This window comes from Scyliorhinus torazame, chromosome 26 (assembly GCF_047496885.1).
Source record: "Scyliorhinus torazame isolate Kashiwa2021f chromosome 26, sScyTor2.1, whole genome shotgun sequence".
Classification (NCBI taxonomy): Eukaryota; Metazoa; Chordata; class Chondrichthyes; order Carcharhiniformes; family Scyliorhinidae; genus Scyliorhinus; species Scyliorhinus torazame.
In genome coordinates this window covers 44,505,886-44,532,196 of record NC_092732.1, presented here as the reverse complement: position 1 = coordinate 44,532,196, position 26,311 = coordinate 44,505,886, and the positions used below count along the sequence as shown (strand labels likewise).

Below are 26,311 nucleotides of genomic sequence, written 5' to 3'. Positions count from 1 at the left end.
TCTACTCTTTTCTCCCGCTGTCTCCAACAACAATTCCAGCCCCTGGAATTAAAAGGGGGATCCACCCTCGTACAGTATGTTGATGATTTACTGATCGCAAGCCCGTCAGAACAAAGTTGTAAAGAAGATACGGCTCAATTATTAAATTACCTTTCAATTTTAGGATACGCTGTGTCACCCGCCAAAGTAGTAGTTGCCCAACCAACAGTCCGGTTTCTGGGTATCCTTTTATCCGCCGATGCACGGGCGCTATCACCAAGTTGAGTTCAGCCCATTTGTCAGTACCCTGCACCCACAACGGCCAAGGATGTCCGTAAATGGCTCGGGATGGTTAATTATTGTCGGCAATGGATTCCGAATATCGCCCTAGATACCCGGCTATTGACCCCAGACACCAATAACGCTGGAGAGTTCCAGTTAAGTACAGAAGCCCAAGAGGCCTTCCATCGGCTAAAAGACGCCTTAATGAGGGCGCCAGCACTAGGGCGCCCCCTTTATGATCGACCTTTCCAACTTTATTGTACTGTTTTAGCCGGTTGTGCCACCGCGGTACTTACCCAGAAACATGGGGATCGCCACCGTCCTATAGCTCATTACTCGTCTAAACTTGATCCAGTTGCACTCGGCTATCCTGGATGTACTCCGATTTTAGCCTCTATTTACAACAGTCTCCAGTCAGCGGCTAATCTCACTCTTCAGCAGGATATTGTTATTTACAGTTCACATTCAGTCACGGCCCTGCTCGGTCAACTTCAGACTCAGCACCTAACTATGGCGCGTCAAAATAAATCTGAGATTTATCTCCTCAATAACCCGAAACTTCAGTTCCGGCACTGCACTACTATTAACCCCGCTAGTTTCCTTTCCGACCCGCCTAACGCCACTGGGTCCCCGACTCATGACTGTCTTTCTCTCCGACAAGACGATGCGTCATTACGCGATGATCTCGCTGATTCTCCAATACCAAATGCTGATCTGAACCTATTCACCGATGGTAGTTCATCCACCAGTGAAAGGGGGGATAGATTATCAGGGTATGCAATTGTTAACCAAAAAGGAGAAACACTTGAAGTAGCAGCATTCGAAACTCCCTTTTCCGCCCAACAGGCTGAACTTTTTGCACTTATTCGAGCCTGTGTATGAGGGAAAGATAAAATTGTAAATATCTACACTGATTCCCGATATGCCTTTGGGGTCACACACGGTTTTGGTCAATTATGGAAGAACAGGGGATTTCTTACATCTGCAGGCACTCAGATATCCCACAAACAGTTAGTTACACAATTACTACAGGCTTCAATGCTCCCTAAACAAATAGCCGTAATAAAGTGCGCTGCCCATACGACAGGCAAAACCCTGGTGGACGCGGGTAATCGGCAGGCGGACCATCAGGCCAAAGAGGCTTCTCGCTTAAAAGACACGGTGGTACCAAAAATGATGAGCCAGACTAAAAGCTCTAAGGGTCAGTCTCCCTCTGAAAAGCCAATGCCGACCATCACTGACTTCATTCAGTTACAGGAGGACGCTCCTGCCTGTGTAAAAAGACGATGGGAAGAATTGGGATGTTGTTATGATCCTGTAAACAAATTGTGGGTCACCCCGGCGGGGCAGACTTGTACGCCCGACGCATTGGCAGCCTGGGTCACCGAATGTGTTCACTTTGCAACTCATTGTGGTGCGCGAGCTACGGGTGATGTATTGCTCAAAACCTGGTGGCATCCGAGGCTGCAAGATATAGCACAAAACATTAGCAGCCATTGCCTAGTATGTCAGCAGTATAATCCTGGTAAAGCAATACCCTGTGAAATGGGTAAAACCCCGCTACCGGAAGGTCCCTTTGAGACACTCCAGATGGATTACATTGAGTTGGAAAGATGCCAATGTTATAAACATGTATTGGTTATTGTTGATGTATTTAGTAAATGGATAGAAGCTTACCCCACTGTAGATAACAAAGCTTCCACGGTAGTAAAAGTTTTGATGCGAGAAATTGTTCCTAGATTTGGGATCCCGTATCGATTAAGCTCTGATAATGGACCTCATTTTGTGGGACAGATCAACGAGGAATTTTGTACTCAGCTGGGAATAAAACAACAATTACATTGCGCATACCGACCCCAAGCAGCGGGAATGGTAGAAAGGGCTAATCAGACATTAAAAACAAAACTGGCAAAACTACAGGCAGAGACTGGAGCCACTTGGCTCAAATTATTGCCTATTGCCCTCTTCCAAATACGTGCAACCCCGGCCGGAAAGACGCGACTGAGTCCCGCCGAAATTTTATACGGAAGACCCTTGCGTACTCCTTGGGATCAAGGGAAACATAAGGAAGTACAGTTTCACCATATGACTGAAATGGCCAACTATGTGATAGCCTTGACTAAGGTGCTAAAAGGCCTCCATTCACGGGTACGAGCCGCTTATGAGGAGATACCTCCCTTGTCCAGTTCTGTCACTATTAATCCGGGGGAGTATGTTCTGATTCGTAATTGGGTTAGGAAAGGATTGGAACCCCGATGGGAAGGACCACACCAGGTCCTCATTGTAAGGTTGTGAAAATGCAATAGAGAATAACCCTCTGTTTCGAGCCCGAGGTAATAACCCCGACATCACGTCAAGGATGAAGACAGCCTTATTATCGTAACCCTGCTGGGACTTTTGGAAACGGGAGAGGCCAAGCGAAGAACCTGTGGCCCCAAGGGAAGACGGACTCATCACCTCTGTGGAGGAGACACCTTACAATGCACCAGTCAAGGCCCAAGAGAAGGATCTTGGAACGCGACCCCTGCGGACGGATGTTCGGCCTACGTACAACAATGCAATCGGACCATACTCATCAGTGGAGTGACGAAGGGCAACCTACCCTGTCATCAGGTCAACTGTAAATGGGACTACAGCTGCAGAAACAAAAACAAAAAAAGACTTTACCCTTGGGATGCGTTGACCAAGGGAGGGTAAGGCTGCGAAAAAAAAAGGGAATTACATGTAAACACGTATTTGTATATGTCATATGTGTACGCAAAGGATATGAATGTTTCTGGTTGCTGGGTATGTACACATATCCCGACCCATGCTAAGGGAGGGATCCCCCTCAGACCTGTTACTCTTAACCTGTCAGAAACAGTAGAATGGTATATTTACCAGAATGTTTACCGAAGCCTGTGTGGCATATAAGGAAAGTAGGAAGGAACTTAAGCAAGGAGTCAGGAGGGCTAGAAGGGGTCATGAAAAGGCATTGGCAAATAGGGTTAAGGAAAATCCCAAGGCTTTTTACACTTACATAAAAAGTAAGAGGGTAGCCAGGGAAAGGGTTGGCCCACTGAAGGATAGGCAAGGGAATCTATGTGTGGAGCCAGAGGAAATGGGCGAGGTACTAAATGAATACTTTGCATCAGTATTCACCAAAGAGAAGGAATTGGTAGATGTTGAGTCTGGAGAAGGGGGTGTAGAAAGCCTGGGTCACATTGTGATCCAAAAAGACGAGGTGTTGGGTGTCTTAAAAAATATTAAGGTAGATAAGTCCCCAGGGCCGGATGGGATCTACCCCAGAATACTGAAGGAGGCTGGAGAGGAAATTGCTGAGGCCTTGACAGAAATCTTTGGATCCTCGCTGTCTTCAGGGGATGTCCCGGAGGACTGGAGAATAGCCAATGTTGTTCCTCTGTTTAAGAAGGGTGGCAGGGATAATCCCGGGAACTACAGGCCGGTGAGCCTTACTTCAGTGGTAGGGAAATTACTGGAGAGAATTCTTCGAGACAGGATCTACTCCCATTTGGAAGCAAATGGACGTATTAGTGAGAGGCAGCACGGTTTTGTGAAGGGGAGGTCGTGTCTCACTAACTTGATAGAGTTTTTCGAGGAGGTCACTAAGATGATTGATGCAGGTAGGGCAGTAGATGTTGTCTATATGGACTTCAGTAAGGCCTTTGACAAGGTCCCTCATGGTAGACTGGTACAAAAGGTGAAGTCACACGGGATCAGGGGTGAACTGGCAAGGTGGATACAGAACTGGCTAGGCCATAGAAGGCAGAGGGTAGCAATGGAGGGATGCTTTTCTAATTGGAGGGCTGTGACCAGTGGTGTTCCACAGGGATCAGTGCTGGGACCTTTGCTCTTTGTAGTATATATAAATGATTTGGAGGAAAATGTAACTGGTCTGATTAGTAAGTTTGCAGACGACACAAAGGTTGGTGGAATTGCGGATAGCGATGAGGACTGTCTGAGGATACAGCAGGATTTAGATTGTCTGGAGACTTGGGCGGAGAGATGGCAGATGGAGTTTAACCTGGACAAATGTGAGGTAATGCATTTTGGAAGGGCTAATGCAGGTAGGGAATATACAGTGAATGGTAGAACCCTCAAGAGTATTGAAAGTCAAAGAGATCTAGGAGTACAGGTCCACAGATCACTGAAAGGGGCTACACAGGTGGAGAAGGTAGTCAAGAAGGCATACGGCATGCTTGCCTTCATTGGCCGGGGCATTGAGTATAAGAATTGGCAAGTCATGTTGCAGCTGTATAGAACCTTAGTTAGGCCACACTTGGAGTATAGTGTTCAATTCTGGTCGCCACACTACCAGAAGGATGTGGAGGCTTTAGAGAGGGTGCAGAAGAGATTTACCAGAATGTTGCCTGGTATGGAGGGCATAAGCTATGAGGAGCGATTGAATAAACTCGGTTTGTTCTCACTGGAACGAAGGAGGTTGAGGGGCGACCTGATAGAGGTATACAAAATTATGAGGGGCATAGACAGAGTGGATAGTCAGAGGCTTTTCCCCAGGGTAGAGGGGTCAATTACTAGGGGGCATAGGTTTAAGGTGAGAGGGGCAAAGTTTAGAGTAGATGTACGAGGCAAGTTTTTTACGCAGAGGGTAGTGGGTGCCTGGAACTCACTACCGGAGGAGGTAGTGGAGGCAGGGACGATAGGGACATTTAAGGGGCATCTTGACAAATATATGAATAGGATGGGAATAGAAGGATACGGACCCAGGAAGTGTAGAAGATTGTAGTTTAGTCGGGCAGTATGGTCGGCACGGGCTTGGAGGGCCGAAGGGCCTGTTCCTGTGCTGTACATTTCTTTGTTCTTTGTTCTTTGGTACTCATCAATCCCCCAGGATTGTAAGAATTGCATCTATGGTAAGACACCCAGACGGCAGGGCGGCTTCTAGTTTATCGTTTCTCCCCATATCCCCAGGACCTTGGAAAGAGGGAGGCTATCCAATGAACACCTCTGAGAACTGGTACCAACCAAGTTATAACAAATCCCACCAGCCTCCGTTTCTTACCCTCACTAATACCACCAACATGGGAAGACCACTGGGAATAATATGTTTAGTAAGGAATGTGCTTAAAGGGATATTTGTAGGTGCTAGTCAATGCGAGCACAGATTTGTGGTGGCCAACATATCCGAGGTCTATCCCGTATATACGTCTCCTCAGTTTTATGGGTGGACACTGGACGTCCCATACGCTAACGGGACAGGTACCTTCAAGTACTCCCTGATGGCCCAAGGGTTTGGTGTGGACAAACTCACTTCATACAATGGGACATACTTTATTTGTGGCCACAAGGCATATCCCTGGCTGCCAGAGAATTGGACGGGATCCTGTTATCTGGGGTATGTAGTCCCCTTTATACACCACCTCGCCAATTTAGGCGACCATTACCAAATGATGAAGCGACAAAAGAGAGCAATAACCGAAACGCAGTGATTCTTTGGGATCCTGCGTCCCCCTATCGGGGTAGCTCTTGCAATGAAGGAAATAAGGAAGATAGCAAAAATCCTGGAAGAGGTAGCAAACGACACCACTGAAGCATTGATGAGATAAATAATGAAATGGTGGCAATAAGAACCGTAGCCCTACAAAACCGAATGGCCCTCGATTACCTCCTTGCAAACAAAGGTGGGACTCGTGCCGTGATCGGTTCGGAATGTTGCACCTACATCCCCGATAGTTCAGAGAACATCACCCACCTCGTGGATCATATCCACAAAGAGGTTAAGAAACTGCATGAAACATCAAGAGATGGGTGGTTAGAATGGTTGTTTGCCGGATCGTGGGGGATTGATAATCCTGGTAGTTGTAATACTTGTAATAATGATGCTTAGCTTCCTGGTGAAATGCTTGTGTAAAAGTGTCGGTGCAGCAGTAATTTCTCAACAGTTAATGCAGCAACATGAAGTGCGCCTTGAAGAGTTAATGGATGTGAAAGAAAGTGCAGAGGAATATGAGGAAATAATAGAAATGCAAATAGAATGGGAAAGACTGAGACGATTGACTATGGATTAGAAGTTATCATGAAATGATAAAAGGGGGGAGTTTGGTTCAAGGTGGATGGGAACTTTATGGGAAAAACAAAATGTTAGATAAAGCTTTGTGTGAAGAAATGTCAAGACAGGCTTTTACAGGCTTTTGGTAGCAGACTGTATCACTTGTTTTTGTATCAGACAAATTGCAGTAACGGCCTTGGGAATGGTTGCGCTGTGCTTGAAAATAATCATAATTAAGCTAAAAGGCACAGATGGAATGCGAGGGGGGCTGCCCTCAGAAATGAACCAAAAACTGAAAAGAACTGCTGTTAGATGTATTGATTTGGGCTTGCTGTTGTAACTCTCAAGAGATACAGTGGTCTTAGCCCCGGCCGAGAAATAAACATATGTTAAAGTAACGAGGTGTTCGACTGATCATTTCATCCAGACTGGCAGCAAAGAATCTTCATTTGCGTGGGTTTCCTCCGGGTGCTCCGGTTTCCTCCCATAGTCCAAGGATGTGCGGGTTCGGTGGATTGGCCGTGATAAATTGCCTTTAGTGTCCAGAAAGGTTGGGTGGGGTTACGGGGAAATGGTGGAGGTGTGGACTTGGTTAGGGTGCTCTTTCCAAGGGCCGGCACAGACTCGATGGGCCAAATGGCCTCCTTCTGCACTGTAAACTCTATAAGAGTCACCTGAAAGGTGAAAGGATGAAAGGTGAAACTGCCTGAAAGGATGGTGGTGACCCTCATAACATTTAGGAAGTATTTAGATGTGCACTTGCGATGCCAGGGCAGAGATGGGTCAGGTACTGGAAAATGGGATCAGAATAATAAGGTGCTTGTTTTTGACCAGTGCAAGTGAACTGGGCAAAAGGGCTTTTCTGTGCTGTAGTAGACCTCTATGACTCTATGACTCTTTACCTGTGACTGGAAGGACTCTCCAGAGATGGAAATGAAGAAAACAAACGAACAACCAGAAACGTGACATCCTAGAGAAGGAAACTGCGTGCAGCGTCTCCAGCCCAGACACGGTGTCCTGAAAAACACCAACAAAGATAAAATATCAATCCTAAAACTGCCAGGTGCAACAAATTGCCGAGAGTAACATTGGGCAATGTACAGATTTATTTCCATTAATTTCTCTGTAAGCCTTCATTCAATGAAGATGTCGGTGATCAAGGGAGAAGGTCACAGGTCCAAACGTACCGGAGAAACATTGGACTGTTGGAGCGCCAACATGGAGGGAGCATCTCGCTGTCACACAGTCAGAACCGAGGGGGTGCCGCACTGTTGGACAGCACACTAGTCAGACGTTCAGTTCTCGGGATAGCAGAGAATCAGTGCTAACCCCCCAACTCTTCTTATAAATAGTTTCATGAGGTATTTTATCCACATTTGAGAGTGAACAGAGCGTGTTGCAACATCCCATTTGAAAGGCAATTTCTCTGACCAGTGCGGCATTCCCTCAGTACTGACGCTCCGACAGTGCAGCACTCCCTCAGTACTGACGCTCCGACAGTGCAGCACTCCCTCAGTACTGACCCTCCCACAGTGCGGCATTCCCTCAGTACTGACGCTCCGACAGTGCGGCACTCCCTCAGGACTGACCCTCCCACAGTGCGGCACTCCCTCAGTACTGACCCTCTGACAGTGCGGCACTCCCTCAGTACTGACCCTCTGACAGTGCAGCACTCCCTCAGCACTGACCCTCTGACAGTGCAGCACTCCCTCAGTACTGACCCTCTGACAGTGCAGCACTCCCTCAGCACTGACCCTCCGACAGTGCGGCACTCCCTCAGTACTGACCCTCTGACAGTGCGGCACTCCCTCCGTACTGACCCTCTGACAGTGCGGCTCTCCCTCAGTACTGACCCTCTGACAGTGCGGCGCTCCCTCAGTACTGACCCTCTGACAGTGCGGCACTCCCTCAGTACTGACCCTCTGACAGTGCGGCACTCCCTCAGTACTGACCCTCCCACAGTGCGGCACTCCCTCAGTACTGACCCTCTGACAGTGCAGCACTCCCTCAGTACTGACCCTCTGACAGTGCAGCACTCCCTCAGCACTGACCCTCCGACAGTGCGGCACTCCCTCAGTACTGACCCTCTGACAGTGCGGCACTCCCTCAGTACTGACCCTCTGACAGTGCGGCGCTCCCTCAGTACTGACCCTCTGACAGTGCAGCACTCCCTCAGTACTGACCCTCTGACAGTGCGGCACTCCCTCAGTACTGACCCTCTGACAGTGCAGCACTCCCTCAGTACTGACCCTCTGACAGTGCGGCACTCCCTCAGTACTGATCCTCTGACAGTGCGGCACTCCCTCAGTACTGACCCTCTGACAGTGCGGCACTCCCTCAGTACTGACCCTCTGACAGTGCGGCACTCCCTCAGTACTGACCCTCTGACAGTGCAGCACTCCCTCAGTACTGACCCTCTGACAGTGCGGCACTCCCTCAGTACTGACTCTCTGACAGTGCAGCACTCCCTCAGTACTGACCCTCTGACAGTGCGGCACTCCCTCAGTACTGACTCTCTGACAGTACGGAGCTCCCTCAGTACTGACCCTCTGACAGTGCGGCACTCCCTCAGTACTGACCCTCTGACAGTGCGGAGCTCCCTCAGTACTGACCCTCTGACAGTGCGGCACTCCCTCAGTACTGACCCTCTGACAGTGCGGAGCTCCCTCAGTACTGACCCTCTGACAGTGCAGAGCTCCCTCAGTACTGACCCTCTGACAGTGCAGCGCTCCCTCAGTACTGACCCTCTGACAGTGCGTCACTCCCTCAGTACTGACCCTCTGACAGTGCGGCACTCCCTCAATACTGACCCTCTGACAGTGCGGCACCCCCTCAGTGCTGACCCTCTGACAGTGCGGCACTCCCTCAGTACTGACCCTCTGACAGTGCAGCACTCCCTCAGTACTGACCCTCTGACAGTGCGGCACTCCCTCAGTACTGACCCTCTGACAGTGCAGCACTCCCTCAGTACTGACCCTCTGACAGTGCGGCACTCCCTCAGTACTGACCCTCTGACAGTGCAGCACTCCCTCAGCACTGACCCTCTGACAGTGCGACGCTCCCTCAGTACTGACCCTCTGACAGTGCGGCGCTCCCTCAGCACTGGCCCTCCCCACACGTGACCGGGCCGCGGGTCTGATTGGCCGAAGCCTCCCACGTGACGTGACTCCGTGTCTGATTGGTCGGAATCTTCCACGTGACGCGGCTCCGGGTCTGATTGGCCGGCGCCTCCCACGTGACGCGGCGCCTGGCTGTGACGTAGCGGCTCGTGCTCCGCTCTCCGGTCTGAATGGATTCCGCGCTCCCGCTCCGCCAGCGGCCCTACGGCGCCGCTCTGCCCGCCGCAGGTGAGACACCCGCCGGCCCCGTCAAACCCAGAGACCCGGCCTCCACAATCACTAGGCCCAGGCCCGGTGTGTGGGCCGCGGCAGAGGAGGCCGCGGACTCAGCCGGGGGGGGGGAGTGGAGGAGGAGGAGGGGGGGATGGAGTGGAGGAGGAGGAGGAGGGGGCGGGGGGGGGGGGAGTGGAGGAGGGGGCGGGGGGGGGGGAGTGGAGGAGGGGGCGGGGGGGGGGGAGTGGAGGAGGGGGCGGGGGGGGGGGAGTGGAGGAGGGGGCGGGGGGGGGGGAGTGGAGGAGGGGGCGGGGGGGGGAGTGGAGGAGGGGGCGGGGGGGGGGAGTGGAGGAGGGGGCGGGGGGGGGGGGGGGAGTGGAGGAGGGGGGGGGGGAGTGGAGGAGGGGGCGGGGGGGGAGGAGGGGGGGATGGAGTGGAGGAGGAGGAGGAGGGGGCGGGGGGGGGGGAGTGGAGGAGGGGGCGGGGGGGGAGTGGAGGAGGGGGCGGGGGGGGGAGTGGAGGAGGGGGCGGGGGAGTGGTGGAGGGGGGGTGGATGGAGTGGTGGAGGGGGGGTGGATGGAGTGGAGGAGGAGGGGTGGATGGAGTGGAGGAGGAGGGGGGGATGGAGTGGAGGAGGAGGGGGGGATGGAGTGGAGGAGGAGGGGGGGATGGAGTGGAGGAGGAGGGGGGGATGGAGTGGAGGAGGAGGGGGGGATGGAGTGGAGGAGGAGGGGGGGATGGAGTGGAGGAGGAGGGGGGGATGGAGTGGAGGAGGAGGGGGGGATGGAGTGGAGGAGGAGGGGGGGATGGAGTGGAGGAGGAGGGGGGGAATGGAGTGGAGGGGGGGTGGATGGAGTGGAGGCGAAGGAGGGGGGGATGGAGGAGGAGGGGGGGATGGAGTGGAGGAGGAGGGGGGATGGAGTGGAGGGGGGGTGGATGGAGTGGAGGCGAAGGAGGGGGGGATGGAGGGGAGGAGGAGGAGGGGGGATGGAGTGGAGGAGGGGGGGGATGGAGTGGAGGAGGAGGGGGGGATGGAGTGGAGGAGGGGGGGGATGGAGTGGAGGAGGAGGGGGGGGAATGGAGTGGAGGGGGGGTGGATGGAGTGGAGGCGAAGGAGGGGGGGATGGAGTGGAGGAGGGGGAGGGTGGATGGAGTGGAGGAGGGGGAGGGTGGAGGCGGAGGGGGATGGAGGAGAGGGGGGGGGAGGGCGTGGTGGTGGAAGAGGGGGAGGGGGGTTTGACTGACGGGCTATCGCTGAGGCCTGGACCATGGGGCTGAGTGGATGGGAGTCAGGAGCTGAGTTACTGCCTGATTCCCAGCCTCTGACCTGGGCTTTAGCCTCAGCTAGTCCAGTGTTTGCTGGAAAAGGTGGAGTAGCCGCCTTGAATCGCTGCAGTCCCTGAGGTGTAGGTACACCTGCTAGCGAGGGAGATCCGGGATGTTGCCCCAACGGTCAATATATTTCCAAGTCAGGGTGGTGGGTGGCTTGGAGGGGAACCTCCAGGTGCTGGAGTTCCTAGGTATCTGCTGCTCCTGTCCTAGATCGGAGTGGTCTTGGATTTGGAAGGTGCTGCCTAAGGAACCTTGCTGATGGTACACACGGCTGACACTGTGCATCGGTGGGGGAGGGAATGTTTGTGGAAGGGGGAGCAATCAAGCGGGCTGCTTTGTCCTGGATGGTGTTGAGCTTCTTGAGTGTTGGAGCTGCGCTCATCCAGGCAAGTGGAAATTATTCCATTACACTTGTGCCTTGTAGATGGTGGACAGGCTTCAGAGGGGTCAGGACGTGAGTTATTCACTGCAGGATTCCTAGCCTTTGACCTGCCCTGGTAGTGACAGTATTAATGTGGCTGGGTCCAGTTCAGTTTCTCATCAATGGTAACCCCCAGGATGTTAATTGTGGGGGATTCCAAACGGTGCTGAAATTGTGCAATCAACGGGGAACATTGCCACTTCTAACCTGATGAAGGAAGATGGTTGTGCCCAGTACAATACTCTGAGAAACTGCTGTAGTGATGTCCTGGAACTGAGATGATTGCCACTGTGAAGACGCAAACAAAATACCTGTTCTGTGTCCGCCATTTCATTTTGCCCATTATAATTCCCTGACACTCTCTACAAAAGGCCAATGCTCACTTTAATTACTCTTTTCCTATTTCATATTTGGAGATGCTCTGACTTTTGTATTTCCAGCTAGCCTTCTCTCCTCTCAAATTTCTTCCATTTTTAAGTCATTCATTGTTTGTTTTTAATTTTGTTTTAAATATATTTTTATTCACCTTTTTCACATTTTCATCCAAATTTACACCCACCAACGAACAATCAACAATAACAAATACAAAGAAAAGTACAGCACAGGAACAGGCCCTTCAGCCCTCCAAGCCCATGTCGACCATGCTGCCCGACTAAACTACAATCTTCTACACTTCCTGGATCCGAATCCCTCTATTCCCATCCTATTCATGTACAATGCCAACCCCCAGCCAACAATTCCTCCCGCCAACCCCCAAACAACCCTCAATATTTTAAATACAAACATCAAAGAAAAGGATTCCGGAATCCACCCCATACATAGTCACCACCAACATACACAGTCAACCCCCCCCCCCCCAATGTTATTGAAAATGCATAATAAACAAAACCCATGAATTGTAGAACCCTTCCATCCTTTCCCCTCAACTCAAACTTTACCTTCTCGAGTGTTTAAAACTCCAACAGATCCCCACACCAGGGCACAGGATGGAGAAACTGACCTCCACCCCATCCGCCTTTGGGCGATCAGCGAGGCGAAGGCTCAAGCATCTGCCTGCGTACCGCTTCCAACCTCGGCCGATCCGCTACCCCGAATATGGCTTCCAGAGGACCCGGCTCCAGCCTCGCGTGCCACCTTCGAAATTACCCTGAACACCTCCCTCCAATATCCCTCCAGCTTTGGACAGGACCAAAACATATGAATGTGGTTTGCGGGGTCCCCCTCGCAACGATTTGTTTTTGATTTTGTCCAATTTTCTAACCTATCACTCTTCATAGAATGATATTTCTTTTTAATTTAAAGTACCCAATTTTTTTCCCAATTAAGGGACAATTTAGCGTGGCAAATCTACCTCTTTGGGCGGGGTGAGACCCGCGCAGACACTGGGAGAATGTGCAAACTCCACAAGGGCAATGACCCGGGGCCAGGAATCGAACTGTGCTGCCCCATTTCGTTCAATTTGATATTATAGTTAACTCTGTTCGTCATGGTTGGTGCCTCCTTCTCCGAGAGTCTTTCTCACTGCAATGTAATTTTGCTGACTGTTATGAAATATATACCGAAAGTCTATCACTGCATCTCTACTGATTGACCCCTAAACCTATCTTCCCTGTTCACTTCAGGCAGAACGGTCTTCATATCCTTGTAATTGTTTGTTTTTTAAATGCTTATTCAGTTGGTGTTTACTGAGACTGTTAAAGGGTGTTGGGTGTTTAATGCTGAGGCTATCTGTGGCTGAGTTGGGAATTTATTAAGGGGGTTCCCTGCGATGGATGAATTGAATTTGAGGGCAATCTGAGCCGCTTTCTTTCTGTGATGTTGTTTACTGAGATAATTTGTATTTAAAGTGGTGAGGTTATTGAGTACAGTACGTTTATTGAGGGTCTTTACGGCTGAATTTGGGGCAGTTTTCTGAGGCTGTTAATTTAGGGCGGTGATAGCTGAGTTTGGGAGATTTATGGAGTTTGAGAAGAGATTAATGGGGTGATATTGACCAAGTGCTTAATGCCGATTTTGTTTGGGGGTAATTATTATTTTTATAGAGATTAGAATTTGCTGCTAATGTTACTGCTAATGGTTGGGTTTTAGGGGAGATGTTGCTGCTGATGGTTGGGTATTTGGGGAGATGTTGCTGCTGATGGTTGGGTATTTGGGGAGATGTTACTGCTGATGGTTGGGTATTTGGGGAGATGTTGCTGCTGATGGTTGGGTATTTGGGGAGATGTTGCTGCTGATGGTTGGGTATTTGGGGAGATGTTACTGCTGATGGTTGGGTATTTGGGGAGATGTTACTGCTGATGGTTGGGTATTTGGGGAGATGTTACTGCTAATGGTTGGGTTTTGGGGGGAAATGTTGATGCTGAAGGTTGGGTTTTTGGGGAGATGTTACTGCTAATGGTTGGGTTTTTGGGCCGATGTTACTGCTGAAGGTTGGGATTTTGGGGTGGTTAGTGCTGATGGTTGGGTTTTTGGGGTGGTTACTAATGGTTGGGTTTTTGGGGGAGATGTTACTGCTGATGGTTGGGTATTTGGGGAGATGTTACCGCTGATGGTTGGGTTTTAGGGGAGATGTTGCTGCTGATGGTTGGGTATTTGGGGAGATGTTACCGCTGATGGTTGGGTATTTGGGGAGATGTTGCTGCTGATGGTTGGGTACTTGGGGAGATGTTACTGTAGATGGTTGGGTTTTTAGGGAGATCATGTCTACAGATTCATCTAACTGCAGTGAGAAACATTCACGGCTTTTGTGTATTTGCTGAGAATTTGCTTCAGACAACAATTCCACCCTTCTGGTTACTGTTAAAACGCCAAGCTTCGTGCAGCTGCTGGGTGAACAAAAGTGTCGGCAGCAACTGTCATAGCCTCCTTGATAACTTTGCCATTGGTGAATGGTTTCTTACCTTTTGCCAGCAGGTGGCTTTTTTTTTTTTAGCGTACCCAATTTATCTTTTTTCCTCAATTAAGGGGTAATTTAGCGTGCCAATCCGCTTACCCTGCACATCTTTAGATTGCGGGGGTGAGACACGGAGAATGTGCAAACTCCACATGAACAGTGACCCGGGTCCTCGGCACCGTCAGATACCTCTTTGCTAGCCTTGTCAAGAGTGACGGTTGAGCGTTCAAAATTCCCTTCAACTCCCCAACTTCCTTTGTCTGAATTGCGCTGTTTAAAGGGAAATTTTCTTGACATTTTGAAGGCATCGTCTTTTGGTGCCAGTTTGCTCGAGGCTACATTCTGCTGACAAATGATACAAGTGGCCTTGCTTTTGACATTCGTAACAAGAAATTTGTTTCCCATTCTTGGTGGGAATGTTCGGTTTTTGCACTCTTGGAGATCCCTGGCCCCTTGCTCTTCAGTTTGTCTTCAAGCAGACTGTTCTAAGTTTTGGTACCTGCGGGAAACTCGTTACCCGAGTTTGACAGATTTTTGACGTTCAGCAGACAATGAGCTGATTCACTCGTCATTCCAAGAATCCCGTCTCGTGTAATTTGGTGCTGTTCGGCAGGCAAAGAAAATGGGTTGTTCAAGACCCAGGTTTGACCTGTCGATCGCGATCAGCTACTTGGAGACCCCACTGTTTTTGGTGAAATGGGCAGAAATCTGGCAGATGGAGTGTGATGTGGGAAAATGTGAAGTTGTTCTCTTCGGCAGGAAGATGAATAAAAGCAGAGTATTAATTAAATGGGGAATGGCTGCCGGTTTGGGGGTTGGTCGCTGCCGGTTTGGGGGTTGGTCGCTGCCGGTTTGGGGCTTGGTCGCTGCCGGTTTGGGGCTTGGTCGCTGCCGGTTTGGGGCTTGGTCGCTGCCGGTTTGGGGCTTGGTCGCTGCCGGTTTGGGGCTTGGTCGCTGCCGGTTTGGGGGTTGGTCGCTGCCGGTTTGGGGGTTGGTCGCTGCCGGTTTGGGGGTTGGTCGCTGCCGGTTTGGGGGTTGGTCGCTGCCGGTTTGGGGGTTGGTCGCTGCCGGTTTGGGGGTTGGTCGCTGCCGGTTTGGGGGTTGGTCGCTGCCGGTTTGGGGGTTGGTCGCTGCCGGTTTGGGGGTTGGTCGCTGCCGGTTTGGGGGTTGGTCGCTGCCGGTTTGGGGGTTGGTCGCTGCCGGTTTGGGGGTTGGTCGCTGCCGGTTTGGGGGTTGGTCGCTGCCGGTTTGGGGGTTGGTCGCTGCCGGTTTGGGGGTTGGTCGCTGCCGGTTTGGGGGTTGGTCGCTGCCGGTTTGGGGGTTGGTCGCTGCCGGTTTGGGGGTTGGTCGCTGCCGGTTTGGGGGTTGGTCGCTGCCGGTTTGGGGGTTGGTCGCTGCCGGTTTGGGGGTTGGTCGCTGCCGGTTTGGGGGTTGGTCGCTGCCGGTTTGGGGGTTGGTCGCTGCCGGTTTGGGGGTTGGTCGCTGCCGGTTTGGGGGTTGGTCGCTGCCGGTTTGGGGGTTGGTCGCTGCCGGTTTGGGGGTTGGTCGCTGCCGGTTTGGGGGTTGGTCGCTGCCGGTTTGGGGGTTGGTCGCTGCCGGTTTGCAGGTTGGTCGCTGCCGGTATTGTGGGTATTGGGAGGGGGGTTGAGTGGGAGGGAGGGGGGCAGTGTGGAAGGGGCAGTATTGTGGGTATTGGGAGGGGGTTGAGTAGGAGGGGCAGTATTGTGGGTATTGGGAGGGGGTTGAGTGGGAGGGGCAGTATTGGGAGGGGGGTTGAGTGGGAGGGAGGGGAGCAGTATTGGGGGGTTGAGTGGGGGAGGGTGGGTATTGGGAGGGGGCAGTGGGGGAGGGTCAGTATTGGGGGGGCAGTGGGGGAGAGGCAGTATTGGGGGTGTTGGGAGGGGGGCAGTGGGGGAGGGGCGGTATTGGGAGGGGCAGTGGGGGAGGGGTGGTATTGGGGGTGTTGGGAGGGGGCAGTGGGGAGGGGCGGTATTGGGGGTGTTGGGAGGGGGGCAGTGGGGGAGGGGCGGTATTGGGGGTGTTGGGAGGGGACAGTGGGGGAGGGGCGGTATTGGGGGTGTTGGGAGGGGGCGGTATTGGGGGTGCTGGGAGGGGACAGTGGGGGGGCGGTATTGGGGGTGTTGGGAGGGGGCAGTGGGGGAGGGGCGGTGTTGGGAGGGGACAGTGGGGGAGGGGCGGTATTGGGGGTGTTGGGAGGGGGGTGTTGGGAGGGGGGTGTTGGGAGGGGGGAGGGGCAGTATTGTGGGTGTTGGGAGGGGGGCAGTGGGGGAGGGGCGGTGTTGGGAGGGGACAGTGGGGGAGGGGCGGTGTTGGGAGAGGGGCAGTGGGGGAGGTGCAGTATTGGGGGTGTTGGGAGGGGGGCAGTGGGGGAGGGGCGGTGTTGGGAGGGGGACAGTGGGGGAGGGGCGGTGTTGGGAGGGGGGCAGTGGGGGAGGGCGGTGTTGGGAGGGGGGCAGTGGGGGAGGGGCGGTATTGGGGGTGTTGGGAGGGGACAGTGGGGGAGGGGCGGTATTGGGGGTGTTGGGAGGGGGGCAGTGGGGAGGGGCGGTGTTGGGAGAGGGGCAGTGGGGGAGGGGCGGTGTTGGGAGGGGGGCAGTGGGGGAGGGCGGTGTTGGGAGGGGGGCAGTGGGGGAGGGGCGGTATTGGGGGTGTTGGGAGGGGACAGTGGGGGAGGGGCGGTATTGGGGGTGTTGGGAGTGGGGGAGGGGGGTGTTGGGAGGGGGGAGGGGCAGTATTGTGGGTGTTGGGAGGGGGGCAGTGGGGAGGGGCGGTGTTGGGAGAGGGGCAGTGGGGGAGGGGCAGTATTGGGGGTGTTGGGAGGGGGGCAGTGGGGAGGGGCGGTGTTGGGAGAGGGGCAGTGGGGGAGGGGCGGTGTTGGGAGAGGGGCAGTGGGGGAGGGGCAGTATTGGGGGTGTTGGGATGGGGGCAGTGGGGGAGGGGCGGTGTTGGGAGGGGGACAGTGGGGGAGGGGCGGTGATGGGGGAGTTGGGAGGGGGGCAGTGGGGGAGGGGCGGTGATGGGGGAGTTGGGAGGGGGGCAGTGGGGGAGGGGCGGTATTGGGGGGGGCAGTGGGGGAGGGGCGGTGTTGGGGGAGTTGGGAGGGGGGCAGTGGGGGGGGGGGGTGAGTCGCGTTGACGTCACCATCCGGCGCCGCCATTTCCCCCCCCGGCCCGGAGCGGCCGCCATTTTACACCCGAGAAACTCCCGGACCCCGGCCCGGCCGACACGGAGACCCCGGCCCGGCCGACACGGAGACCCCCGGCCCGGCCGAGCCCCAGGCCCCGGGCCTGTGATACGGGCTCGGCGGCGCTGGCAGACCCGGCTGGGAGGTTCCGGTTTCAGAGGGAGCGGGGCAGCGGCCTCCCCATTCATTCAGTGTGAGCTCCGCCCCGGCACTGGGAGGCGGGGGGGGGGGGGGGGAAGGGGGTGGGGTGGGGCAGAGAGGAGATGGGGGGGGAGTGGGGAGGGGGGGCAGAGAGGAGATGGGGGGGGGGGAGTGGGGAGGGGGGCAGAGAGGAGAGAGGGGGAGTGGGGAGGGGGGGCAGAGAGGAGAGGGGGGGGGAGTGGGGAGGGGGGGCAGAGAGGAGAGGGGGGGAGGGGAGTGGGGAGGACGGGCGGCTCAGTCCCTCGGGAATGAATGGAGTGAAGTCTGACTATTGACTCCACTCCTAAAGTCGGCTTCTGCTGCCTGAGGTTCTGGTCAATTAATGAGGGAAATGTTGCTGCCGAATAGAAATACCCAACACATCTCGCAGCCGGCAATTTATTGTTCTGTAAAAAGAGAGCAGTTTGATTCTAATATTTATTTATTTTGCCACACAATTGATGGCGGGGCCCAGATTTGTGAATGAAATAGGCAACTGAGTGAGGGGCCTGCGCCTTTGAAAGGTTAATTGATCAGTGTGTGAGAGCTAATGTTCTGGTTCGCAATTTCTTTGCATCGAGTACGAATGAAGAGCTATTACCCAAAATGAAATTAAAATCCACCTCTAGGGTTGACTCTCTCTTTGGGCTGGTGTTCTCACAATCTGATGAACAAGATTTTTCATTGGGTCATAGCACAGGAGAGGCCATTCAGCCCATCAAGCCTGCTCTGCCATTCAATGCCCCTATAATCCTTTAAGTATTGTTCGTCAGAAATCTAGCAATCTCTGTTTTAAACATATCTGCCTGGACTGTATGCAGAACGATACTTTTCACTGTGCCTCTGTGCACGTGGCAATAATTCTAAATTTAACTGCCACCACAACCTTCCTCAAGTAAGGTGACACATATCCATATTAAACTCCATCTGGCAAATTTTGGCCCATTCTCCTAGCTTGTCTATATCCGTCTGTAAACTCTTTATCTTCTCTTCAGTGTCTACTTTCTCACCTATTTTTGTATCATCCTCAAATTCTGCTACGTTAGACTCTGCCCCTGCTTGCAGATCATTTATACAGATTGTAAACAGTTGAGGTCCGAGGTCTGACCCCTGCGGCACTCCGCTAGTTACAGTTCACCAGCCACAGAAAGACCCATTTATCCCGACTTCTTGCTTTTTGTCAATCAGCCAATCCTCAATCCAATTTGGTCTATCCCCAATCCCCTGCAATCTCTCCTTCTGGATCACTCCTTTATGCGGCACCTTGTCAAACGCCTTCTGGAAGTCTAGATATATCACATCCACAGGTTCCCCATTGTCCACCAAGCTGGTTACGTCCTCGAACTCGAGCAAGTTTGTCAAGAATGGCTTATCCTTCAGGAAAATTATGCTGGCAGTGGTGGATTGAACTTAGACTTTCTAAATGTTCAGTCATCTCCTTAATGATTGATTCCAGCAACTTCCCCACCAAAGAGGTCAGGCTAACCGGTCTAAGTTTTCCTACTTTTTGCCCCTCTCCCTTTTTGAATTGGGATGTTACATTAGCGTGTTTCCAATCCACCGGGACCGTTGCAGAATCCAGGGAATTCTGAAATATCATAACCAATGCATCCATTATCTCTGCTGCCACCTCCTTTAATACCCTAGAGTGCAGGCCATCAGGTCCCGGAGACTTATCTGCCTTTAATCACATCAGTTTATGCAATACCTTCTCCCTAGTGGCGGTTATTGCACTAAGTTCCTCTGCATTAACTGTAGCTTTGGAAAAATGTTATTAACCTCTTCCGTGAAGACAGAGGCAAAATATTGGTTCAGTGCCTCTGTCACCTGTGTTCCCCATTATTACCTCTCCAGTATCACCCTTTAAAGGGCTAACATTTAATTTAGCTATTCTCTTCCTCTTTTATACTTAGAGAAGCTTTTGGTGTCAGTGTTTATGTTTTCTGCCAGTTTCCTTTCATAGTTCATCTTGGCTCTTTTGATTTTATTTTTGGTAGCCTTTTGCTGAACCTTAAAGTTCTTCACCCCTCCAGTTACCAATAGCTTTTGCAGTACGGTATGTCCTAGTTTTTGCCTTTATGTCCTCTTTGGCTTCCTTATTTAGCCATGGAATGTTTTTCTCCCCTTTACAATTCCTCTCTGGAATATGCTTTATTATAGCGGCACTTAATATCTCCCGGAACATCCACCATTGTTCCCCAACTGTCCTATCCTCAACTATTTGTGCCCAGTCTACTTGGGCCGACCCTTTCCTCAGCCTAACGCTAAAACTCTAGTTTTCCTGTTATGGTTTCTGATCAGGTGTTGATTGCTTTCTCATGGACAGCCTTGTGGCTGTTGGTGTAAATTCCAAGCGCTATATTTTTTGGTTTCTGGAGATTGTTTCGGCAACAATACAGAAATGTGTTGATGTTGTTTATGTCCATGTCTTGTTGCAGCCTAGTGATCTGCTTCTAGGCTCTGTGCAGTGAAATGGGCTATAAGAGGTGGAGGGTTGGTGCATGTGTTCTGTAGTGTTGCTGGCCTCTGCACTGGTCTCCACATGTTGAAGGTGAATAATCGCATTGATATTGTGATTGTTCTTAGGCTTGCCAAATTGATCCTTTAACATTTCCGTTAAGCAAAAATATTATGGGATATAGGCCAAATGAGATGGGTCAGCAGTGATCTCATTGAATGGCGGGGCAGGCTTGAGAGACTGAATGACCTACTCGTGTTCCTTCGGCTCCATTTCCCTAACATTATATAGCTCCAGGTGCAGCTAAAGTTCAGAAGAATAAATAGTTTTCTATGATGTACAGATGCAGCATGGCAAGAACGCCCCAGTGCCACAGTATTTTCTGATTATTTTGCAGCTGGGTTTAGGGACTTTTTTGATGCAGTCAGTCTTTCGAATTTGAATGTGGATTACAGGGTCAACGGCAGGGTTCTGAGGAATGTGGAGGAACAGAGAGATCTTGGGGTTCATGTCCACAGATCTCTGAAGGTTGCCACTCAAGTGGATAGAGCTGTGAAGAAGGCCTATAGTCTGTTAGCCCGTTTATTAACGGGCGGCTTGAGTTTAAGAGCCGTGGGGTTATGCTGCAACTGTACATGACCCTGGTGAGACCACATTTGGAGTATTGTGTGCAGTTCTGGTCACCTCACTATAGGAAAGATGTGGAAGCATTGGAAAGGGTGCAAAGGAGATTTACAAGGATGCTGCCTGGTTTGCAGGATAGGTCTTATGAGGAAAGGTTGAGGGAGCTAGGGCTTTTTGCTCCGGAGAAGCGAAGGACGATAAGAGGCGACTTAATAGAGGTTTATAAGATGATGAAGGGGATAGATAGAGTGGACGTTCAGAGACTATTTCCTCGGGTGGATGTAGCTGTTACAAGGGGGCATAACTATAAGGTTCAGGGTGGGAGATATAGGAGGGATGTGCGAGGTAGGTTCTTTACTCAGAGAGTGGTTAGGCTGTGGAATGGACTGCCTGCTGTGATAATGGAGTCGGACACTTTAGGAACTTTCAAGCGGTTTTGGATAGGCACATGGAGCACACCAGAATGACACGGAGTGGGATAGCTTGATCTTGGTTTTGGACAATGCTCGGCACAACATCGAGGGCCGAAGGGCCTGTTCTGTGCTGTACTGTTCTATGTTCTACCTGAGAGCTGACACATGCAGATTGACACCAAATGTATTGCTTCATCACTAGTTGAGGGGGGTGGATGCCGGTTTTGGGGGGGTTGTGCCCTTTGTGTAACCATCATCATCCATGAGGAAGACATTTACTATCATGTCATGTAAAATTTTGCTCTGTAAAGAACAGTTATCTTAGAACTGATAGGTCCCAATGTTTTGGGCAGCATACTCTGCTCATCATCGGGAGAATGGGAAACTGGGGAAAAGGGTAGTTAGCTATAGTGAAGGGTGGGATCTTACTGCCGTTTGGCCCCGATATTGTGTTCAGTTCGCCTCTGGTTGATCAGCTGAGTCGAATGGATTGTTTGTTTCTCAAGGAAGGGTAGCCTGATGTCACCGCTCCTGGAGATGGTGCGGTTTTGGTAGGTTTCTATAGCCTCTCTCATATCTTGTACGGCACTGTCTGATGGATGAGAAGTTTACAATTGGAGGTTAATCAGTTGAGCATGTTTGACAGTAGCTGACCGTCCCAATCACTGCATTTGAAGCAGGTCTGCTGGTCCTCGAGTACAATATGTAATCAGCTAATTCTTATGTGGTGTGACTGTAAATCTGTCTTGGTCATTGTTACTGCTCTCCATGTAGGTACATAGAATTTACAGTGCAGAAGGGGACCATCCTTGGAAAGAGCACCCCACTTAAGCCCCTCACCTCCACTCCATCACGGTAACCCCACCTAGCCTTTTGGACACCAAGGGACAATTTAGCACCACCAATCCATCTTTGGACTGTGGGAGGAAACCGGAGCACCCGGAGGAAACCCACGCAGACACGGGGAGAAAGTGCAAACTCCACACAGTCACCCGAGGCCGGAATTTAACCCGGGGCCCTGGCGCTGTGAGGCAGCAGTGCTAGCCACTGTGCCACCGTGCTGCCCATGAAAACCGTCAAACAATTTGTAATCACCTATCGGATTGGTGGGCAAGACCACTGCTTAAGTTATACAAAACACCAGGAAAGTTATGTTTCTTAGTACTGAATTAGTGATCTTAGCTTTTCACAGTAACTTCATTGAAGCCTACTTGTGACAATAAGCGATTATTATTATTATTATTATTATTATTATTATTATTATTATTATTATTAGCTGGCAGTGTTGGGATTATGATTGTAGATCCTATTTCAGAGGGTTTCTACACTGTATTAAACCCTTCTGGAGAATCTAATTCGAACAGCCCCAGCTGGGATTCCCTTCTATTTTTACACATACACACAGTACCAAGCTGATGCTCAGTCGAGACGGATGGATGAGAAACCCCAGGACTGTACAAGTTCACCCCATAGGAATTCAGTACTGATGGGCGAGAATGAGACTTCGGAATTGGGGGGGGGGGGGGCACAGCATTGCTGCCCTTTTTCCTGCTTGTTTTGGTTGATGCAGCTCTGGTTGTAGGAGCAGTAACTCTAACGCTAACAATTCTGTACACAACCAAGACTGACACGTTTAGTAATGCCAGTGACAGCATGCTAGTGTGTGTTCATTGATTGCATGTACATGAAGCTCAAGGTGCAGGACTGTTCCAAGGAGTGCGAGGTGAACAACCTGACATTAAATACCAATCACGTGGCTAATTAGCAGTTGATACAAAGATGTTCTTTTCTCCAAATTGGGGAGAGAGAGAGACAGCCAAAGAATTCTGTTTAGATAAGGTGGAGGAAGCCTTTACCAAATGCTGCTCGGGAGAATGCTTTTTAATGGTTGAAAATGCAGAAAAGAAATAGCTGCTAATTATAAAGATTCAGCATGATATGCAGAATGTAAACGGGAATATCGGAAGGAGTGGGACGAATTCCGCCAGCCGCTCTTTCTCCGAAAAGACAGCAGGAAGCTCCTAACAGCATGTTGCCTACTGCATTCTTGTCACTTTACCAACTTTGCGTCTAATTTGCATTTTGGTATCAATACACTATATGCTCGCCCGATGCCTGTGCCTATTAATTAGATTGTGTATTTATCTATGTCTGTTTTTTCAGTCAGAAGTCTTTACAACACCAGGTTAAAGTCCAACAGGTTTGTTTCGAATCGCTAGCTTTCGGAGCGCAGCTCCTTCATCACTACGCTCCGAAAGCTAGTGATTCGAAACAAACCTGTTGGACTTTAACCTGGTGTTGTAAGACTTCTTAGTGTGCCCACCCCAGTCCAACGCCGGCATCTCCACATTATGTTTCTTCACCTACGGTCGGACCTGTCTGGACTGTGTGCAGAACAATACTTTTCACTGTAACTCTGTACACGTGACAAATCAATAAATAAATAAAATGTAGTTAAGTAAAACCAAGTGCCGATCCTGGGAATTTTCAGCAATATATTTTGGTAGAGATCAGTTACAGATGAAGATCTTGTTACTGCCATGTGCTGATTGCATGAATTTTCTTTCTGTTACAGAGCATCCAAGTCTCATAATGTCTGCCCCATCAACGCCAAAGGTTGTGCTGAAAAGCACAACCAAGATGTCACTGAACGAGCGGTGAGGCAGCCAGCAACATTTCAAGTGCCAATCGTGTAGCTGATTAGCAATTACAGGATATATAAGTGCACAGGGATTCACCATAGGAGAATGTTGCTCGTCCCTTGTATAATACTGCTCCAGTAGTTGATGGCACTTAAATAAAGCAGTTATCAGATGCAAAAAAAAAAAACACGTTTTGTGAAGGACGGTGACCTAGGTGTGGTAGAATGATGCGGAGCAGTTGCTCTGAACGTAAGAACAAGCTGATTGTAAGAATGTGGTTTTGTGGAAATAACCCTAGTGGTAAGATTGCTGGCACAGTCTTGATCCCCAGCCTGCTGCATTTTGTGGTTTCTGATGCATTTGAACAGAAACTACAGCAGTGGTGACTAGTTAATCTGGGCTGCAACCGCCCTCCCTGTCCTGTCCATGACAGACACATCAGCTGTGCTGTGTGGTCTGATCTGTAAGAGGCAGCTGGTGGGCACCATAAATCAAGTCCAAAGGCCTCTTGTGTACACCTGGGGTCTTGTAAGTGGCACAAAATCTGCTTCATTATCTGCTTTCTCTCTACTTCCAGCTGTTTCTCTTCAGTTGTAAAAATGAGCTAGTCTTTCTTGAAAGGCACAGCCATGTTGCATAATAGACGGCTCTTCCCACTTTATTCCAGCCTTTTGCTCACTGACTTCACAATATAGCTCCTAAATGTGGCAGTAAAGTATTCGCCCCTTTTTTCTCTTTTTGCAAAGACATTGACTTTCTGTTGGATGAATTATTAGGCACCCAGGCCACCCCACACCTACAATCTCAGCTGGGCAGACGTTTTGATAATGGGAGAGTGAGGTACAGGGAATAGCTTTTGTAATTTGTGCAGGATGGCATTTTTACCCGGTGAATAAATGGTTCAGTCAGAGAGGGAGCACTGCATGGCAGCTGGTGGAATTTAAATTCAATTAATAAAATTCTGGAATTGAAAACGGAGTCATAATGGTGATCATTGTTGCAAAAACCCATATTGCTCACTAATATCCTTTAGAGAGGGAAATCTGCCAAACTTACCTGGTCTGGCCTACATGTCACACACCAGTGTGGTTGACTGACTGCTGTAATGGCCCTCAGCAAGCCACTCACTTGAAGGGCAATTAGGGATGGGTAACAAATGCTGGCCTTGCTGGTGACCCACAAGCCTTAAAAGGATGAAAAGGGTCTACGTTGGGAAATAAGCCATTACACACAAGAGATATTAGTTTAGGGGAACACGGTGATCACAGCATGACAAGGTTTAAAATAAAGATTGAAATTAACAGAAGGCAAAGACCAAGAACATAGAAAAATACAGCTCAGAACAGGCCCTTCGACCCACGATGTTGTGCCGAACCTTTGTCCTAGATTAATCATAGATTATCATTGAATTTACAGTACAGAAGGAGGCCATTCGGCCCATTGAGTCTGCACCGGCTCTTGGAAAGAGCACCCTACCCAAAGTCAACACCTCCACCCAACACTAAGGGCAATTTTGGACACCAAGGGCAATTTATCATTGGCCAATCCACCTAACCTGCAGATCCTTGGACTGTGGGAGGAAACCGGAGCACCCGGAGGAAACCCACGCAGACACGGGGAGGATGTGCAGACTCTGCACAGACAGTCACCCAAGCCGGAATCGAACCTGGGACCCTGGAGCTGTGAAGCAATTGTGCTATCCACAATGCTACCGTGCTGCCCTTAAGAACAAATAAATCTACACTATCATTTTACCGTAATCCATGTACCTATCCAATAGCTGCTTGAAGGTCCCTAATGTTTCCGACTCAACTACTTCCACAGGCAGTGCATTCCATGCGGCCACTACTCTCTGGGTAAAGAACCTACCTCTGACATCCCCCCCTATATCTTCCACCATTCACCTTAAATTTATGTCCCCTTGTAATGGTTTGTTCCACCCGGGGAAAAAGTCTCTGACTATCTATTCCCCTGATCATCTTATAAACCTCTATCAAGTCGCCCCTCATCCTTCTCCGTTCTAATGAGAAAAGGCCTAGCACCCTCAACCTTTCCTCGTAAGACCTACTCTCCATTCCAGGCAACATCCTGGTAAATCTCCTTTGCACCTTTTCCAAAGTTTCCACATCCTTCCTAAAATGAGGCGACCAGAACTGTACACAGTACTCCAAATGTGGCCTTACCAAAGTTTTGTACAGCTGCATCATCACCTCACGGCTCTTAAATTCAATCCCTCTGTTAATGAACGCAAGCACACCATAGGCCTTCTTCACAGCTCTATCCACTTGAGTGGCAACTTTCAAAGATGTATGAACATAGACCCCAAGATCTCTCTGCTCCTCCACATTGCCAAGAACTCTACCGTTAACCCTGTATTCCGCATTCATATTTGTCCTTCCAAAATGGACAACCTCACACTTTTCAGGGTTAAACCCCATCTGCCACTTCTCAGCCCAGCTCTGCATCCTATCTATGTCTCTTTGCAGCTGACAACAGCCCTTGCTATCCACAACTCCACCAATCTTCGTATCGTCTGCAAA

The 26,311-nt window shown here is 50.8% G+C and overlaps 2 protein-coding genes across 6 annotated transcripts in view; one reads left to right on the top strand and one right to left on the bottom strand.

The window, feature by feature from the left end:
- The window catches only part of gba1 (glucosylceramidase beta 1), a 35,144-nt gene extending 27,252 nt beyond the window's left edge, over positions 1 to 7,892 (bottom strand). The window contains exons 1-2 of one of the 3 annotated variants that reach the window (XM_072490696.1): positions 7,459 to 7,892; positions 7,174 to 7,288 (exon numbers count right to left, since the gene is read on the bottom strand). In XM_072490696.1, the coding sequence (XP_072346797.1) occupies positions 7,174 to 7,288; positions 7,459 to 7,491 (148 nt within the window). In that variant the 5' untranslated portion in view covers positions 7,492 to 7,892. Of the gene's footprint in view, positions 1 to 1,938; positions 2,080 to 7,173; positions 7,290 to 7,458 lie in introns of those variants that run through there. The other 2 variants (XM_072490694.1, XM_072490695.1) reach the window with 2 other exon arrangements.
- A 1,593-nt stretch (positions 7,893 to 9,485) lies between these two features.
- chtopa (chromatin target of PRMT1a) overlaps positions 9,486 to 26,311 on the top strand; it is a 40,918-nt gene continuing 24,092 nt past the window's right edge. For 2 of the 3 annotated variants that reach the window (XM_072490692.1, XM_072490691.1), the window contains exons 1-2: positions 9,486 to 9,618; positions 23,705 to 23,786. In XM_072490692.1, the coding sequence (XP_072346793.1) occupies positions 9,561 to 9,618; positions 23,705 to 23,786 (140 nt within the window). In that variant the 5' untranslated portion in view covers positions 9,486 to 9,560. Of the gene's footprint in view, positions 9,619 to 23,704; positions 23,787 to 23,808; positions 24,021 to 26,311 lie in introns of those variants that run through there. The other variant, XM_072490693.1, reaches the window with a different exon arrangement.